General features: G+C 40.4%; 1 protein-coding gene across 3 annotated transcripts in view; it reads left to right on the forward strand.

The window, feature by feature from the left end:
- afap1 (actin filament associated protein 1) overlaps positions 1-18,473 on the forward strand; it is a 114,332-nt gene that overhangs the window by 79,742 nt on the left and 16,117 nt on the right. For all 3 annotated transcript variants that reach the window (XM_074661833.1, XM_074661832.1, XM_074661834.1), the window contains exons 4-8: positions 6,352-6,460; positions 6,653-6,864; positions 7,001-7,180; positions 16,112-16,198; positions 17,803-17,878. In XM_074661833.1, the coding sequence (XP_074517934.1) occupies positions 6,352-6,460; positions 6,653-6,864; positions 7,001-7,180; positions 16,112-16,198; positions 17,803-17,878 (664 nt within the window). The remainder of the gene's footprint in view (positions 1-6,351; positions 6,461-6,652; positions 6,865-7,000; positions 7,181-16,111; positions 16,199-17,802; positions 17,879-18,473) is intronic.

Genomic DNA, 18,473 nt, shown 5'->3' on the forward strand with positions numbered 1-18,473 from the left:
AACTAAAGCCATCAATTTCAAATAAACTTGGCCTAGAGTAGCGTTGTTAGCTGTTGAGTAAAGTTTAAAGAATCTGTAAAACTTGGCTCAAGTTTGAAACGTGCTTCTGCGTTGGGTAGTTTGCCAAAAGTCATTGGAAACAGTTCCCCTTCTCCAAACCTCTCCTTAAGGGAGCGGCTTTCCTGTGTCCACTGCAGAAACATTATTCAGGTCCAGTCCTCCTACGCAGGGCAAAATTGATACTTGGCAAAAATGTTTGGATGTGAGTTTCAGGCCAGAGCCCGGGCAGCAGACAATCCTCCCACTCAGAGTATCCAAACCAAGGTCAGGACTCCTTTACCACAACCAAATTACACATTATGACTGTGGAATTCTGACATTTCTGATATGCATCCATGCACATGACCTGTATGTACGGCTCCTCGTGGTGCTTTTCTGCAGAGAGGGAGGAACAGTGCACAGATCATGACAGAACATGAAAACGTCTGTAAAGCTTTGTAGGATTGTCTCATGTGGGTTAAAATAATCCATCACTGTTTTCTGTTTTCCTTTACTTTCACCTTTGAACATGTTTCAAAGAAACTCAGCTGTCTGAATGTAATTAAGTGAATGGGTGTAACGGAAAATTCACAGCCTTCTATCCGTGCAAACATTTCTCTGGAGCAGGTTTTCAGAGAAAGTTGTACTTGCCTGCCAGTTTGTTGAAACAGGATAGTGAACATAATGTCATCAGAATTAGCTAATCTGAGAAGAATTCACAAATTCCTAAAACTTGATGACCTGAGTGTATTAAAACTGATGAGAAAAATAAAAATTTGAAGGACATTAATGGTATTAAAGCAAGATATTTTCACCAGTTAAGTTTTTTTCATCATTGAAATCCTGGTGCTGAGTGTGCTGAGCATTTACAGCCTAGAAATGGGCTTCATGTCCCGCTTCTTCTCAGAAACCTATGATCTTGTGTGACTAGCTTGCTAGATTACCATTCTTATCTGCAGTAACTATAGTGAGTGGGTGGTTGTTACCTGGTTACTTGCTGTAATGGACACTTGAGTGAACATTTCCACTGAATGCACCATTAGACAAGATAAGCATGACTTGAGCAGGAATATGGACTATTTGCGACTATTTATTACAGAGGTCAAATGTCTAAGCTCTGAACCTTGTTGCTGTCATTGCTTCTTCTTGTGGTTGAAGAGACTTTTTAGAGATCAGCATCTTAGGGATGCTCTCACCAGCTCTGCTGTTGGTGTCTGGATTGCAGGACAGGTGATGAACATGTACGTATGTAAGAAGGGCAGATGTGAAACTTGTAGGTCAGGGACGAAAAGCAAAGGCACTGGCCTGGACATTGACGAGACAGGTGCGTCCAAGACATACAGCGTCAGTAAGTCCAGAAAAGTCTGTACCAGTGAGTGTGACCTTGTCTAAAATTAAGGCTGAACGATTTTGGAAAATAATTGAATTTAGGTTTTTTTTTGGACCAATATTGCAATTGTGATTTAAAATGCAATTTTTAAATTTTTATTTATTTATTTATTTATTTATTTATTTATTTATTTTATTTTATTTTATTTTATTTTATTTTATTTTTTATCTTTATTAATTTATTTTTATTTATTTATTTATTTATTTATTCATTTATTTATTTGGGGGGGGGGGGTGTTTATCTTCTACATTACTCACTTAACACACGCAATAAGACGTTCCATAGTATGACCATTACAACAAATGATACCGTCAACAGATTAACAAGTCTTTCCTGTAGGCCAGGCTTACATGTTTTGATGAAGGGAGATGAACTGATGCATGAATTACTACGAATAATGCATCTTTATTTGACTATTACAATCACAGCAGAATACTGACTAATTGATTTAACTTGAAGCCTTGTAGACGTGTAATAAAATTGTCATTAAGTTCCTTTAATAAAAATCAAAGAAAGGAGCAAGCACTACAGAAAATCAGGCCTGGTATGAACAATAATCTGAAAAACAAATATGAATCATCTCTTCTAAGAGTCTCACACAAAATAAACAACAGGAATGTAAACAAGAACAAATCTCTGGCTCAAACACTGAAATATGTCAACATGTGGAGTGCACTTTTTTTATAAAATGAAAAGAAACACTGTGTGAACATGCATATCAAATGTATAAAAATCTTACTGATCTCTCATCAGCAACAAAACACAAACTAAAGTTCAGAAATGTAAATAAAAAAGTTTTGGCTTAACCACTGAAGTATGTAAATGTGTGGATTGCACTTTTGAAATGCACTGTAAAACTTTTTTTTTTTTTAATTGCAGCCTTTGGGTTTTGAAAAGTCCACTCCATTGCATTACCATGTCGGTTTAAGCCCTATCTAAAATACTGACCCAGGCAAATGGTGTTGAGTGGGTGGTGGTGTGTGTGATCCAGGTGAATTGGAAATGTATTATAAGAGGGAGTCAGCATATGAAACAGTGACATGACAGAATGTTTCTCCACTTTTTTTGTATCAGAGATAGTTGGGAGATCACGTATTCATCACAGCCAAGAGATGAGTTATTGCAACTTCTGCCACGTGATGTAGGAGCATTATTGGACATCATTGGCTACCTTTGAGCTAAACTTGACACATCTGAGAAAATAAAGCTTGTATGTTGATCATGAGTCTAGATTTTCAGTGAGTACATCCTAAATCTCTCCTGGAAGTCCTGATATCAACAGTATCGTCAGAATCTGTGGGCCTAACTCCCCACAGGCGTAAATCTAATGCTCCCTCATTTGGACTCAACTTAACGGGGTCTGATTTTGTCATCTGAAGATAATGAACAGATGTTTTGGATTTCTGTTGAGTATTTAAAGCTGATCAGAGCCTGACCACAGAGAAATATGAACTTTTACATGTTTTGGTTGATGCAGAGTGTATTAATCATCAGCGTCATGACCGCGCTGAACTCCTGATCGATCTGCAGATAACTGGTGTGATACGGCCCAGCTGTTCTCTCTGGGAACAAAAGAGGAGGGATATTTGGATTGTGCGTTTACACGTGTGTTTGTTATGCATGCAAACACTCCTCCATCCTGTGCCTCTCAGATTTGAGTCACCACATAAAGGGAGCAGTGAGATCACCTTCTCTGTCATATATTCTGCTGCACTCAGGGAAATTTGATTACCCAGACACTCGGCTCCTGTGAGATTATTGATGGTTTTGTTGCTTAAAAATCTTGAAAAGGAAGTCATCAGGATGTGAGATACGAAGCAGCAGACCTCAGGTCAACTATTTTCTTTTTTCCAACGCAAACTTTCACATCCACTCCTCAAATCTGATAGTGTAACTTATTGTTTCTAGGCTGAGTGTTTTCCTTCTTTTCGCTTCCTTGCCTTTCTTTCCTCTTGTTTTCCTCTCCAGGGGATTTTATTTCTCTTTTGTTTCAGGGCTGGGGCAGGGAGGGGAACTCTGGTGGAGCTGGAGTTTAGCAGGGCAGCGTCCGCCTGCCAAGAAATGAGTTCACTGATCCGCTTTTTCCCTCAGAGGAGATGTGATAAGGTTTCTGCAAGAGGCCTCGCCCACCACTTGACTTTAGGATGAAAAATAAAAGAAGGATGAGAAGCAGACACCTATGGAGATTTGCATGGTTTGCAGCTCAAAAATGATCATTGATCTCCAACCCTCATTTCATCAGTATCCAGCCTCAGACTGAAACAGTTTCTGCTGCTTTTCCATTAATAGAAGGTGAAGCACACAGTTCTGTTGTCATGAAGTGACCTTAAAATGCCTGTTAGCTGTTAAATATGGTTACATTACTTTGTTGTTATAAAGTAATGGTCTTAATAGATGAAAAACTGCAGGTTTTTGTAGCAACTGAGACACAAATGAAGCTTTTTCTGGTCTTGGTCCACAGGAGTCATCAATAAAGTGGAGAGCACAACAGCTTTGTGATGTGTAGACAAAAACTCAAGCTGTTTGTATGTTTTGGTGGGGGGACTTTTATACATAGTGTAGCCGTTTTGTTGTGAAAATCTCAAGTTATCCAGGAGAAACAACAAACCCAGGGGACAACCGAAGTTATAACTACTCTACAAAAGCAAAGCTGCACTGGAAAAAGCTGAAATCTTATCAGGTGTTTTTTGTCTTATTTTTAGTTAAAAAAAAATATTTTTGACTTAATATGGGCCACTTTCACCTGACCAGTTCAGAAAATGTCTTGTCTTAAAGATATAACTGGTAGTTTGATTTAGACACAATTTTTGTTATGCTGGTTAAAATGATCTATATGTCCTGATGGCAAGCAATACATGTGTTCTTAAATGAGAAAGAATAGTATCCGCTATCTACAGCACTAGAAAACCCAGGAAAACACCAGCCAATCACATCAGTTAGGATCCAGTCAAATCAAATCCAAATCCCGTCCTGCCGTTTTTCCCTTCTCCTGCGCGTACATTACACCAGCGCTCACTGCCCCTGACTCAACACGTGTTCCCGAGTTTAGCAGTGTACAGGTTCGCACTCAGCAGAAGAATGGCAGAGAAACTACCCATACCCCGATTACTGTTAACCACTGCTCCGGGTAAACGGAGCAAGAAAAGAAAGACAGAGGCTTTCTTTTCTTTTTCTGTTCCACTGCCTCTAACTAATGCCCCTCTCGCTCCACCTCGGGCCTGTCTCCTCTGACCCTGATGAGGTACTTGGCTCTGGGCTGTAGTCTGGATCAGAGTCTAATAAACTCACACCACAGGGGCTCTGACAAGCAAAAAAAAATCGTGATATTTAGTAAGTCCTTGAGAAAATGTACATGTACTATTTGTATTACAGCTTTATTCCTGATATCGTGTCACAGGTAAAAGTAGATAATGCTAGCATGACACTTGTGAGTACTAACAAAAGTCTCGTTTGTTTATGTTTTTTAGCTTTACGTTTTAACGTTTTGGTGTTTCTGTAGTGCAAAACATATAATGATGTGCTGAGTCCGTTTTTCAGTCATTCACAATCATAGTTGTGAATTAGCAGCGCTCGTGCATGTGAGCGCGGGGGATGCTTTGGAGGAGCTCCAAGGGGAGGGGGAGGAGAGGCTAGGCGGAGTCCTGACAAGATGCTACATTCAAATTCATGCTAGTTTTTCAGGACTGCCAACCCTGCCTCTAAGTTATCCAAAGACAAAAATGAGGTCTGAATTGCTTGTAACAAGTAAAAAAAAACTCTGCCAATGGCACAAGAGAAAAGTGATTTGTATTAAGACATCATTCTAGTTTCAAGCCAGTTGTTTTGTTGATAAAGTTAAAGCATCATCCCCTCATGTAGCAACCATGTTAGCATAAATGTCCTAGGGGGTTAACCCCTTTTTCTGCTTTGATAAAACCATGGTGCCAAATTTTTTCCATATTCACAAGATGGCCGTGGTTCAACTTTTCAAAGTCCTCAAACACTACATCAGTGCCACTAAATCTGAAAATAAACCATTCAGAAAATGTTGAATTTAATACATGCCAAGTTTCATCACTGTGGCATAACTTCTTCCTTGTCAGGCTACGAACTTTTCAGCCCTCTCTCATATAAGAATTACCCTGTTTCCACACCAAGGATTAAAAAGTAATTGTAGTTCCATACCCTTGAGGATTATTTAGACAAATTATCTTTTTAAGGTGACTCAAGCCACACTCTCTGGTCACTGGGAGAGGCAAGTTGGGCTCTTCATTTGGCTTATTTGGTCTAGTGTGTTGCCAACCTTAGTATGAAAGTCTAAATTAATTAGAGAATCTTCCTTTCTGATCAACTTTCTCCCTTTGATTCTTAAAAAAAAAAAAACATGTAAGGCAGAAAATCCAAAGCTTCTCTTCCTCTGAAGTTCCTCCTGTACTGCTGATCTGTCCACTCTCCCACAGTGACACACACTTTCTGCTCTTTGAAGGAGTGAGCCGTCAGAGCGTCACATCAGCCAAACCTTTTTAAAAATGTTCCATCTTGCCATGGCAAAGATGCTGACATCACTGCCACGGTGACGCCTGATTGGGTCAGCTGAAACCAATGGACCACGGCACATGGAGTTTCATAACAGTCACAGAGTTTCTCCCTCGTATTAACCAGCGGAAAGTTAACGCTGCCACCTATAAATAAAACAAAAAGGGGAAGAAAATTTTCCAGGGGAAGGAAAAGTCTGCAGGCGTCTCAGTGTGGTCATCACTTTGTTAAAACATCACCTGACTCGATAACTAGTGATCAAAAGCATTATATTTCTGGAACGTTGCACATAGTCTTTGCAGTGATTATTAATAAGATAAACAGCTCAGGTTTTTTTGTCACTCCGTCATGGTTTATTTTAAATAACTTATTGTCAGTTAACAGAAACCTGTCTTTTCTCTCTGCAGCCCCCAAACAGCGGCCCTCCTCCTCTGCCCAGCTCGTCTCTACCTGAGGGATACTACGAGGAAGCTGTTCCTTTAAGTCCTGGAAAGGCTCCTGAATACATCACTTCCAGTAAGCAGCTGCCTGATTTACAGTTTGCAGCTTTGACAAAATGTACATAAATAAAACCACAGACTGAACATTCTGCGGTGTAATTACCTGCTGAAATGAATTTCCTGCCACTCCTTTAACTGGATGGTTTTCAGGGGCTGCATTCCTAAAATGTCCAGGGCCTTAAACTTTATTTCTGCATCTCTATTTCAGACTATGACTCAGATGCCATGAGCAGCTCCTACGAGTCTTATGACGAGGAAGAGGAGGATGGGAAGGGGCAGAAGATGCGTCACCAGTGGCCGTCTGAAGAGGCGTCGATGGATCTGGTGAAGGACGCTCGGATCTGTGCATTCCTTCTGCGCAAGAAACGCTTTGGACAGTGGACCAAACTCCTCTGTGTCATCAAAGATAACAAACTGCTGGTGAGGGGCAAAAATGTGTGAATCTGTACACTCAGGAATAATTCAAATTGCTTCAGTGTTGAAGCTATGGAAGCATTTGTCAAAAAGAAACTGCATCATCAGGTTTTGCTTGTCCCTTCTTTTTCACTTTCTCCAGTGTTACAAATCCTCCAAAGACCACACCCCTCAGATGGAGCTAAGCTTGTCCGGCTGCAGCATCACTCACATCCCCAAAGATGGCAAGAAAAAGAAGCACGAGCTGAAGATTGTCCACCAGGGGGCAGACGCTCTGGTTCTGGCTGTGCAGAGTAAAGAACAAGCCGAGGAGTGGCTGAAGGTAACACGATGAACAGAAAACCGCTTTTACTTATTTTCTATACATACTCAACTGAGAGGAGGCAAATTCAAATATTTTTTAAATTCCTATTACTCAGAAAAAGCTCTCAAAATGTACCGCGCTGCTTTGGAAAACTCTGCAGCACCCGAAATATATTCCCTATGGGCAGACGCCCGAGTCGAGCATTTCCACTTAAACCACTTTTCTCACCACTGATTGGCCCAGAATGGTCTTAAGGCCACATTAAAGGTCCCATATTATGCAACTTTTCAACAAGTTCAAATAGGTCTCAGAGGTCCCAGTACAGTCAATTAAAAAACAATTTTGCCTCAAAATCCAGTTATTTTCTGGACTTTGGCCACTCTGTAAATCCCCTCTCCTAAGCGCTCCTGAGAACAAGCTGTTTCTGCGGGCATTGCTCTACATGATAACGAGCTGCCCTGTCCACGCCTCCTTCACAACTTCTTTGGACGAGGGTGTGGCTTTCGATCCAGTAACATGCTGCAGTGTTTACAGAGAGTGTGTAGAAATGGCTCATAGAAGCGCCGTGGTTCAATCATACCAGTTTGATCCAGAGTCTGACCCAGAAGGAGAGACGCCTGAAGAAATCAAACTCTACAGCTGCAGCAGGACGTTTCTGAGTGGTTAGTAACAAATATTATGTGTCTTGATGCTGCTGCAGTTACCATCAGGTATATGAAGCTAACATTAGCAGCTTGGTGCTAACAAGAGTTATATGACCATACCGAACAGAAAGAACTGCGGGCAGCCTGGACTGTTAGTTTTTTGAGACAGTACCATGAGGGACATCTATCAAGCAAACTAAACTGCAGCAGTAACACACACAGTAGTGGTGACTGTGGTCTTGGTGTCCATAATAACAGCCGAGAGTGCGTTCGCTACCCTGATTTTCCATACTGGACATGAACACAGCATTACAGGGTTTTATATTGAAGAATAAATGTGTTGAATAAAAAAGAATTTACATTTTATTATTAAACAAATTGATACGCACATATGCACACAAAAGTACCAAAAATTGGTACCGTTGAGTATCGATACTGATCCATACCCTATCATTTCAAATGTGAAAGGTACCTATTCCTATACTACAGTGCCTCGAAGTGAAAATAAAAAGAAAAGAAAACTGATAACAGAAAAGGTCTGTACCTGCCCGTGACTGGAATCATTGGGACAGCTAACTTTTTTTTTGACTTGAAAGGAAAGTTTTGTTCCTTGTTGGTTTTGAAATGTAAACGCTGAAAGTGACTCCCTCTTTGTCTGTTTTATCAGAGAATATTTTGATGTTGGGCATCAGAAGAAGGCAAAAAAGAGAGAACATATTAGTATGACAGTGTGTTAGGGGCATTTAATAAAGAGAATCGGGCTGAAGGAAAAGCGCAATATCCTGTTGTTTTAACAGCCATACTAAGCGTTAGATAAGTGTAAACAATCTTTGGGATATTGTGAATATTTTGAGCTTTTTTTTTAGGTGTCACTTTAACACGTCAGGGCCACTGTAGCTAAACAGAGAAAGACCTTTCAGTTTAGGTAAGGCATGGCATGCTAACCCACCAGACTGTGTTGACAGAGGCAGGATTTCACCACTATCAACATGGGAGCTGGTGGTTGACCACTGCATTATTTTCCATTAGTACCATCAGTTTTATTTAATACTACTAAGATTTCATTCCATGTTGCTTGAGAGTAAAAACAGCTGTTTCTGGTTCTAAAAAATGTATTCAACGCACAGAGTAACTTCTATCCATGCAGAGATCTGTAGAAGTATAAGACACAAAGAACAACAACCTGAGCTTTTAGATGACACAGTCTGATTGGATGAGTTTCAAAACTCTGCAAAGAGACGTAAAGAGCAGATCATTTTCTGTTTCTCCAGAGGTCAGTGTGGAAATGTGATAAATGGTCATTTCAGAGCAGACAGACAGCTACAGAGAGACAGAGAGCTGGAAGGCAATGAAAGACAAGAGCTGAATTTCCATCCAAGTATATTTATAAGTGTATTTTCACTGCTCTGGTTCTGCACATCGTTTTCTTCTCTTAACCCTTTGCATCCAACTCATCAAAGTCAGGGTTACTGTAGACATGTCTGGTCTGAGTCGTTAAAGGAAATCCTGTTATTTTTAAATCTGAGGCATATTTTCGAATATTCTGAGCTTCATGAATAAGAGGAATAAAATGTTTTAAATCAGAGCAGAGGATGACATCATAGAAAGGATCCCACAGTCTTGACCACAAGCGACCGTTACATCACTCTGTTCAAAGCCACCAGACTCCACAGACAAATACTGCAGCTTCACCCCACATATCACAGGAGTTGCTGGTCCACCACGTCTTATACTGGTTAGTTAGTTTATTTGATTGTGTGACTTTGATGTTTTAGATGGTGAGCACCGATCTGACCCAATATTTGTTTAACACGTTAGCACATAAACAAGCTCCCTGGTTGGAGCAGCAGGAGAGCAGCTTCTGTGATAAATTCCTTCAGAGTCTGGATGCTTTGAAGATAGCTGGGCTGTTTTGTCATCTCAGATATAGAAACTTACTTCATAACAGCATCACAGATAGGATACAGTCAGAAAGGGCATTTTAAAGACACTCAGAGTAACTTTTTGAGCTTTCAGGTACAAAAGAACAGACACTTCATGAGGACAAACTTTGAATGAAGGATTCTAACAAATCACAGACCCCATAGCTGCTGTAGTGAGGTACACTTTAGTATAACCTCCAGAAAGATTTCAATCTTAGTGAGGGTAATCACATTCAGTTACAAACCTGGTGCCACAGTTTTCCAAACCTAGAAATAATTTCTGAGTGTATCAAATCTGCTATGGAGGCTTGAGGTCTTATCAATTCGTCAAAAGCCAATCAAAAATGTGGAACTTAGGTGTGAACTATAGGTGCTTTTCCACCACTGTAACTTTCCCAGGAACTATAGACTTTTTTGAGAAAATCTACGCTTTTGTACTGCAGCAGTGAAGATTTAAATTTAGTTTCTGGGAAGTTAGTCTACCCTTGAAAAATACCTGCCCATGGGATAGGTCCAGGAACTTTTGGGGTTGGGGCCCGCCAGCCGAATGTGCCTTTTTGGTGCACACCCTCGGTTACAAGCACGGACTGAATCTCTGCTATGCTAACAGGCTAACTGCTGTGCCATTTTAATGGTGCCATTTTTGCTGATTGGCCTTCATCTCTTTGTTGCTGCCCTCTGCTGATCAAGAAGTGCAGTGCAGTAATTGTTTTTTTCTCTGTACATCACTTGCCCGATTTACAGTCAGACAGTGGGCCACAGGGACCATGTAGTTCCCTGATTTTAAAAGTTCCTGGTCAAACAGCACCTTATCTGGTCTCTCTCAAAGCAGACATTGTTAATGCATCCAAATTTTGCCAAGTATTAGAAATTATGATCCAGTGTTTAAGTGGCCAGGATAAAACCTGGGGCACATCATTATATGAGGATGTGATTAAGGGTCAATAAATTGAATATTGGGCTAAGGTTATTAAGCAGTGTTCATTCTTGTAGGACCACGCCACATCTTATCTCTGCCCCTACATAACAGAAAAGTGTCTTTTCACACATTAAGACCTTGAATCCAAACAGATCACATTCCTGTGATCACTGTGATAAAGTTCATGCTGAGCTTCCTGGATCAGATCTATTTCTGATCTTGTTCACAGGAAGGTAAAAATTAGCTGCATTGAAACTTAAATTTAGCTCTGCAGCATAAAGACTGTCCCCCGGGTTTGGTCTCATCCTGTTATTGTGTGACTCGTGTGTTATGAACAGGTGGTTCTGCTGCTTTCACTCTGATGTGAAGATGTTTGGTTTCGCTCCTTCTGATCCTGCTCACACATTCTTCTTCTCCCCCTTTTCCTCTTCCCATCTTCTCTTTCTCTCTCTGATCTTTCCGTCCGACAAACATCAGAAGAAGACTCTTTTGCTTTCTTCTGTCAGCCCCTGTTGTTAGTGCTCTGCCAGCACCTCTGGACTCTTTCTGTTTCAATCACAGAAAAACTCACGGGTCTCATCTGGTATTTGGATTTAAGAGAAACCCCCTCTGCCTCATCGTCCTCTTAATCTCTGCTCTCCTGAGAGCTTTCTGGAAGGCCTTGTTTGTTCCTGACTTTGAATTGCTCTCTATTTTAAGATCTCATTTGTCTGCTTTCTTTTTTCAGTTCACTTCCCTTACACTGAGCGGAAAACTTGCTTACTTTGTTTCTTTCAACCATTTTACATCTTTCACTGTCAGGAAACAAGGCTCACAAACAGTTTGCATTCATTTCCTGACTCATTTTGAGCTCCTGGCGGTGATTAGCTGCTGTTTATTGATTGGCTGAGGCAGGTAACCTCTCGGGGTTGAAGAACCCGCTGGCGATTGCAACCAGATCTGTAAAAATATACAAATCTCTGCACTAAATGTTTCATGGAGAATTCTCCTTGCACTCTTTAGTAGGAGCCATTATATCAGAAACATAGTAAAGTAATAATGTAGCAGTGTCCATCACATCAAGCCGGCTGATGCTTTACGCTTAAAACCTTTTTTTTTTTTCAAAACAAGCATGAATTCAAGGAATAATTCCTAATCCATTCAAGACCGTTTTCATTTTGGTTTGCCTGCAACTGGGTAGCAACATTTCAGGACGGAACTACAGAAAGTAGATCTTGAAATTTTAGGGAAAAAGGGAAATCCCTGGCTACAGCTCTTTTCAAATGTTCAGTCCTGACATGCACTGATCAATCAGCCGATTTCCTTAATTTTGGGGGATCAGTGATCGGTGATCAGAGATCGGTGATTGGCCCATCCTTACATATGTGACCAATCGTATATACCTCCAGGAAGGTCTGACAGCCAGCCATTGTTGCTTTTTGCTGTGAGACCTAAAACTCAGGATACTTTATTGGTTATTTAAGTTAAAATATTAAAAAAATATTGTTTCAAGGGTATTGTTCAATGATTTTCAATAAAATAAGATTGGAGCATTGAAGGCATATGCTGTCAATTATAAAAAATAAAAAGTAAAAATCTGTATCAACCCAAATCGGCATCGGCAGGTCAGGCTTTTTAAAGACCTGTGATCGATGATCAGCCAGAAAATTGTGATCGGTGCACCCCTAATTATCAGCTTTTCAGTGGAGAAGGGTGTAAATCAGTTTCACACGGGGCTCACTCACTCTGAAAAATCCTGAGTTTATCAGACCTCAGCTCACCTGACTTTTACGGAGATTTTCCTCAGAATCTTGCAGGAATAAGTCTCTTTCAAGATTCAAATTCAGTGTTTGTGTTCCACACGTTCCCTACATTAAAATTTGGGGAAATTTTCTGGGTTGCATGTCTGAAAAGGATTATTGTTGTGTTTTTTTTCTCAATATATAGCAGCATTTTTTACTCTATTAGTGCCGAGTTTAGCTGAGTTTGCTTGAGCATAAGCTTTTTAGATACCTGTGATGACACTTTACACCAAAACTATTTACATGTTTTATGCTGTAATTTATAGATAGATAGATAGATAGATAGATAGATAGATAGATAGATAGATAGATAGATAGATAGATAGATAGATAGATAGATAGATAGATAGATAGATAGATAGATAGATAGATAGATAGAATCTTTACTCTCATTGCACAGAATACAATGCAATTCCGTTTGGCTGCATCTGTCAGTAGCAAGATAATTCCAAAAAGCAACAAGAATAAAGTGCAGGTCAAATTAAGTGTTGACATAAATAGCGCTAAAAATATATAAAATATAAATAGAGATAACATATAAATAAAGAGGAGCACCAGGTTGGTGCATCTATGCGCACTGCCATCTTGGTTAGCCTAGAAGGCACCGACCAACAACAACCAACAATTTGCACGGCTATACAACTCTTTCCTTCAACACTAGAATTATTCTTTGTCACACAAACCAGCACAAACAGAAAACCACAGCATGCGTGCAGGATTTGTAGATGAGGAAGAATTTTCAGGCCTTTTTTTTAAAAAAAAAAGTAGAGATAACCAATGGTGTTAGAGCAGGCTTGATAAACAGATTAACAGATTTTCAGCTCATTTCTGAGACTTGGGATGAGTCACGAGACTGTTAGGAAGAAGCCTCGGCCTGGATATCTGTAATCTGGAACTCCCCTGGAAAGAAAATCCTTTGTCAGACATAAGGTATTTTACTGTACTGACAAGGTAGTGCACCGTTTTAGAATCACACTTGTAGTTTTTTTGCATTTGCACAAAATTCAAACAAAAATGGGACATCTTCCATTGTTTGGAGGATTGGGTGTGAAAGTCTTGGTGCTGCGTTTGAGTCACTTACTGCAAACTGAGTTAGGGTTGAACCCCTGCCTTCTCTGAGCTCTGATAATGATCTTTTTGTTTCTGTTTGTTGAAAACCAAGCAGTCCTTGTAACAAAATATCCACCTATTAATGTTTCTTTTTGACTTGACCTCCTCCTCCAAAGCATACGTCTCATATTACAGTTATTCTTGCACCGACAATGATTGGGAATAGACTTCTTGCAACATTTCCCATCCGTGTTGGATCAGCCGGGACCGACAACGTGACAAAGTGAAGTCATGTGGAGTCACAGAGAGGAGGGGAGAGGAAAGAGGGAGGAAAATAGAGGATAAACGCTGGGAGAGTACCTGAAAAGCCTCAGAGTTACAGTAATGATTCTCCCAGATGCTGTCAGCTAACGACGTGTTTATGGAAAACACATGTCCATATTGTGTTCATTCTCCTAATCCTCTTCTTCTTTTTTAATATTTATAAGCATCTCTCTCCCCTTTTTTATCTCCTTTCTGGCCTGATTTTTCTTTTTCTGACTCCCTGTTGTTCTTATTCTCCCTCCTTATCCCTTTTTTTCTGCACTAAGGCGAGGGGAAAGTAAGTGTCATGTTCACTGCTTGTGTGTTTATGGCTTCTCAGCTTCTGCATGCTTCAGACACTAACAGATACTGCATCGCTGCCGACCACTGCTAAAGTAAAGTTCCTGACCTTAACATGCACATCATGCTGTGATTTATGCTCATTGTCATAAAATCACACAAATACAATCAGCTCTGGTAGTTTGCACAAAGGTTTGGCCCACTGATGGATTACCCAGGTAACATTACAGAACAGATTCTCTGTAGCCCCGTGTCCATCAAGTTTGGTTGGTCTCGGCATGGCATGTATTTTATGGCGTTTCCACTGACTAATCCTGAGACAGATCCCCAGATAACCAAGATGAGCCATCCCACTTTTTGGCACCCTTCCATAGGGTTGCCAGACTAAACGCTTGAGTGCGCTTTGTAATGAAGAGCCACATGCCAATCACAAAAAAGACGAATTGGAGGATGTCTTCCATCGTGTCGCATTTTTTTTCTTCTGGCGTCACGCTCTTATTTGACTGATGCGGCTATCGGCATCCGGCTTACACGCCGCCTGCCACAAGGGGGCAGAGTTGGCTGTGGAACTGCAAACAGGACCAGGCTTAACTGAGCCAACCCATACAAAACTGTACTGATCTAATCCGGACTGCTTGGTGGAAACGGGGCATTAGCATCTGACCCTCTTTTTGTTGAAACGAGATGCTCCTTTGTTCAAATCATCCACTCCTTTAAAGCCACAGGGCACGCTGATGAAGCATCGAGTATTTGTTTATATTTGAACATTTTTAATGGTCTGTTCCATGCAAAACATTAACTGTGAGACGTTAAAACTCCATGTAAACTATGACGATTGCTTCATAACTAAAAGAGAAAGAGGTAAGGAGCAACTCCAGAGTTCCATGAGTTAAAAATGGAGCAACATAATTTGCAAAGCTTGATATGTCTTGACTTGACACCCACTTCAAATTGTGTTGCAGTTTTGAACTCCAGACCTTTTCCTGAAATCTGTCCTCAGCTCAGAAATACCAGAACTCTCATTTAAAATAGCTCCGTGTTTGTTGGCTCCACGCTAATTTTATAGCACGAAAAAAGAAACATGCACTTCTTAAATGCCTCATTTGTCAATCACAGGCACATTCCTCCATTGGCTGTACTGTTTAAACAAAGAGGAACTGCACACAGTTGCAGCACCTTCTCAGGTTTGATATGCAGCATGCACATAATCAAACTGGTGAACTCCCCACGTCTGGCGTTGTAGCTTTGCAGAGAAAAGATAGACATGATGTTGCTGTCTGTCCTGCTCTCCGGCCTCTGAGCCGCTTTCTGGGCCAAACCCATGGAGCCACAGTCTGTCATTTCCCCAATTATGCTCCTTTCCAGCCAAAACCAGAGAGCTGAGGAGTTCTGCGCGGCCAGAGACGTTCGGGATGCCTGTGGAGACGATGAGGGGAGAGTCTGAGTGTGTATTAGCCATTCTGCGCACAAAGCAGTTTGACTGAAATCTCATTTCCCACTGCCCACCACTCATCTACACACACCCCACTCACCACACGCCTTCGGTTGCCAGATCTGATGGTGAGGTTGCCAGGTCCAGAGTCCAACAAGGTCATGGTAATGCACACTGGCGCCCCGTGCAGAGCCCTGCAGATCTCATTCGCTCATACTTATTGACCTTATTGCATAAGGACGTAGTAAAACTCTGCGGTGTCTAATCTGTGCAGCAGACTCCTCACACATGCTCTCTACCTCCTGTACACTCTCCACTGCATGGCCCCACTATGTCCCTCCTGCATTAAGATGGTACGTGAGAGTTAACCTGACATGTGGCACATATTATCCCAGGCACGCTGAGGGAATGCGCAGCTTTATTATGTGGGAATAATGTGAGGAAATCTTTCTATATGCAGGATTCGCCCGTGTGTTAGGATATCACACTCTGACGTGGTGCAGTTTGACTGAACTCCAAAAGAAGAAATGTGAACTTTCCGTGTATCTGACCGGAACAGCCTCATTAGCTTAATGCTGTGTTTCCTCATGTGTTCCAGGTGATGAGAGAGGTGTGTGCTAATGGGGGCGTTGACTTGGATGGAGCTGGATCTGGATCACCAGTGCATAAACCGGAACTGGAGAAGGTAAACACACCCATGCTCTGAGATATGCTGCAAGTTTGGATCCAATGCTGGGTTTGATGAAACCCTGAGTACAAAGCTTGAGTCATTTTCTTACCAATGTTTAATGAAAAAGTAAAACAGGCACAAAAAAGGCTAATGAACGAGAAAACAATCTTTATATGTGAGCTTGATAATAGTTTATTTGTTTCACAATACATTTGGATATTGTATGATCTTTTAATAATAGATCCAACAGAAACAGCACAGCATCACCTGTTAGTCTCTAGACTAACTTTTAATGCACCCAGTACCTCAGGCAATGCATATTTAGAGTTATTGAAAAGAAGGTGGATGGCAAAAATATGACAACTCCAGTTCAAGTTGTTTGTTATCCCAGAAGAAACAAACTGATGAAGATTGCCCAAAAATATGCCATCAGTTCTTGTGAGAAGTGAAGGAAGGTGTACTGGATTTCTACTTCATGGAACAGGCGCATAAGAGAGGAGCAGGGAGATCTTAAAAGACAGAACGTCTTTAAAGGTGGAAAAAGTGTGGGAAAATTAGTGACACAAAATGCAAACCTCCAGCCTCCCGAGAGAAAACATGACATTGCATTCAAAAAATTAATTGGAAATTGATAATAATATAACTGAACGGGACTGTTGTAGATGATAAAACATAAAAAGGAAAGTTTTAAGTTGAAACTTTTTTTCTTCCCAAATTCTTGAGAAATAAAGGTCAGAGAAATATTTTCTCAGTCTTTTTTAATGAAATTGAAATGTTTATTTTTTATTAATCTTTTTAATCTATCTCTGCTTTTTGCTGGTTAACTGTTTTGGTATAGTTCTAATGAGTTTTGCTGAACCCCTTAGCAACAAAGCTGCAGTAACTGCAATATTTATGTCACTCAAAGTGGATCCATTAAGACTTTCTGATATTCTAGATTTAGAAAAAGCCTAAGACAGTTGTCATCAAAACTACCACACCTCCCCAAAATTAGAAGTTCTCTCTTGGAGAGCGAGAGTTTCAAATCCAGCGCTGCCTTATCAGTACATTTTTTGTTTGATAGCCTTTTCAACATGGAATATAAACAAGTGCAGATCAAAATAGTTTGTTTTTTTTTACTTTAATTGGTAAGTATTAAAAGAATGAGAAAGAGATTTCATTTGATCTTCTGCAAACATCACTATTTACAGACTGTCTTTGTTTGGATTTATCTCTCTTAAGTTGACAAACACTCACAGATTCTCCCATGCAGGCCTCTTTTCATGGCATATTTGAACACAATCACACTCAGTAGTAAAAGCCGTTTGCCAAAAAACACTTTGTTCCATCAGGCTCTGGAGGGAAACACCACATAATTTTACACATTCACTTTAAAAAGTCAGTAAATTCTGAACGTGTGTCAGTACATGTGTGGTGGAAAATGAGCAACATCAGAGGCTTTTTGACAACGAACAGCTCCTAACCTGGCACAGCTAACGCTAACAGGGCCTAATTATTTCTCTATAGCATGCTGCAGATGCTCTTAATGGTTTTTATAGTGTGCATTTTAATTAGACCTTTCTGTTTACCTCCTACTTTCTTCTGCCTTTGTTCCTCCCCTTCATGTGTGCGCCCTTCAGAAAGCATCCTGTGAGCGACCAAGCTCAGATGGCGAGATGACTCATGAGAACGGACACAGCGACTGTAAGGACCAAGGTGAGAGTCAGACTGGAGCAACACTTTCCCAGAGAATAAAACAAAACTTAGCAGAGGTATTACAGTTCTTGTGGTCATTACAAAGTAACTGAGCTTTTTTTTCTCTGAGGACAAACTTCTTTGTTGACAGAAAAAGTAACGAAAAGGAGCTTGCTTGTTAAGAAGAGAAAAACAGTAGCTATGGATGAAAAATCCAATCTTATAAATCTTATTTTTGATTTTTTCAACACATCTAAAATCAACAATGAGACAGATACTGGTGAATCAGTTCAGATCTGGGGGGAAAAATCATCAAAATGCATGTTTCATGTGAAGCACATCTCTTAGAAGAAGACACTGACTAGAGCTTTATGCAGGACTGTGCACTTTAAAGAGGGAGTATTGTGCCTTTTTTTGCTTTTATACTGTCCCTCTGATGGCATCTTAACATAATTAATGGCTTTAAAAAAAGCAAATCACTTAGTTTCACTGGTGTTTTAGAAAACCTTTTAATCCAGCCTCTGCCTGTGATATAGTTGCAAAGGGGTAGAAAATTTCCAGGGGAATTTCAGCCAGGGAAAATTTGAAATTATAAGGGTTTTGTTACAGTCCGCTT

The sequence above is a fragment of the Halichoeres trimaculatus genome, unplaced genomic scaffold, assembly GCF_033239565.1.
Source record: "Halichoeres trimaculatus isolate MK-OKI-2021-1 unplaced genomic scaffold, fHalTri1.1 fHalTri1_scaffold_22, whole genome shotgun sequence".
Lineage (NCBI taxonomy): Eukaryota > Metazoa > Chordata > Actinopteri > Labriformes > Labridae > Halichoeres > Halichoeres trimaculatus.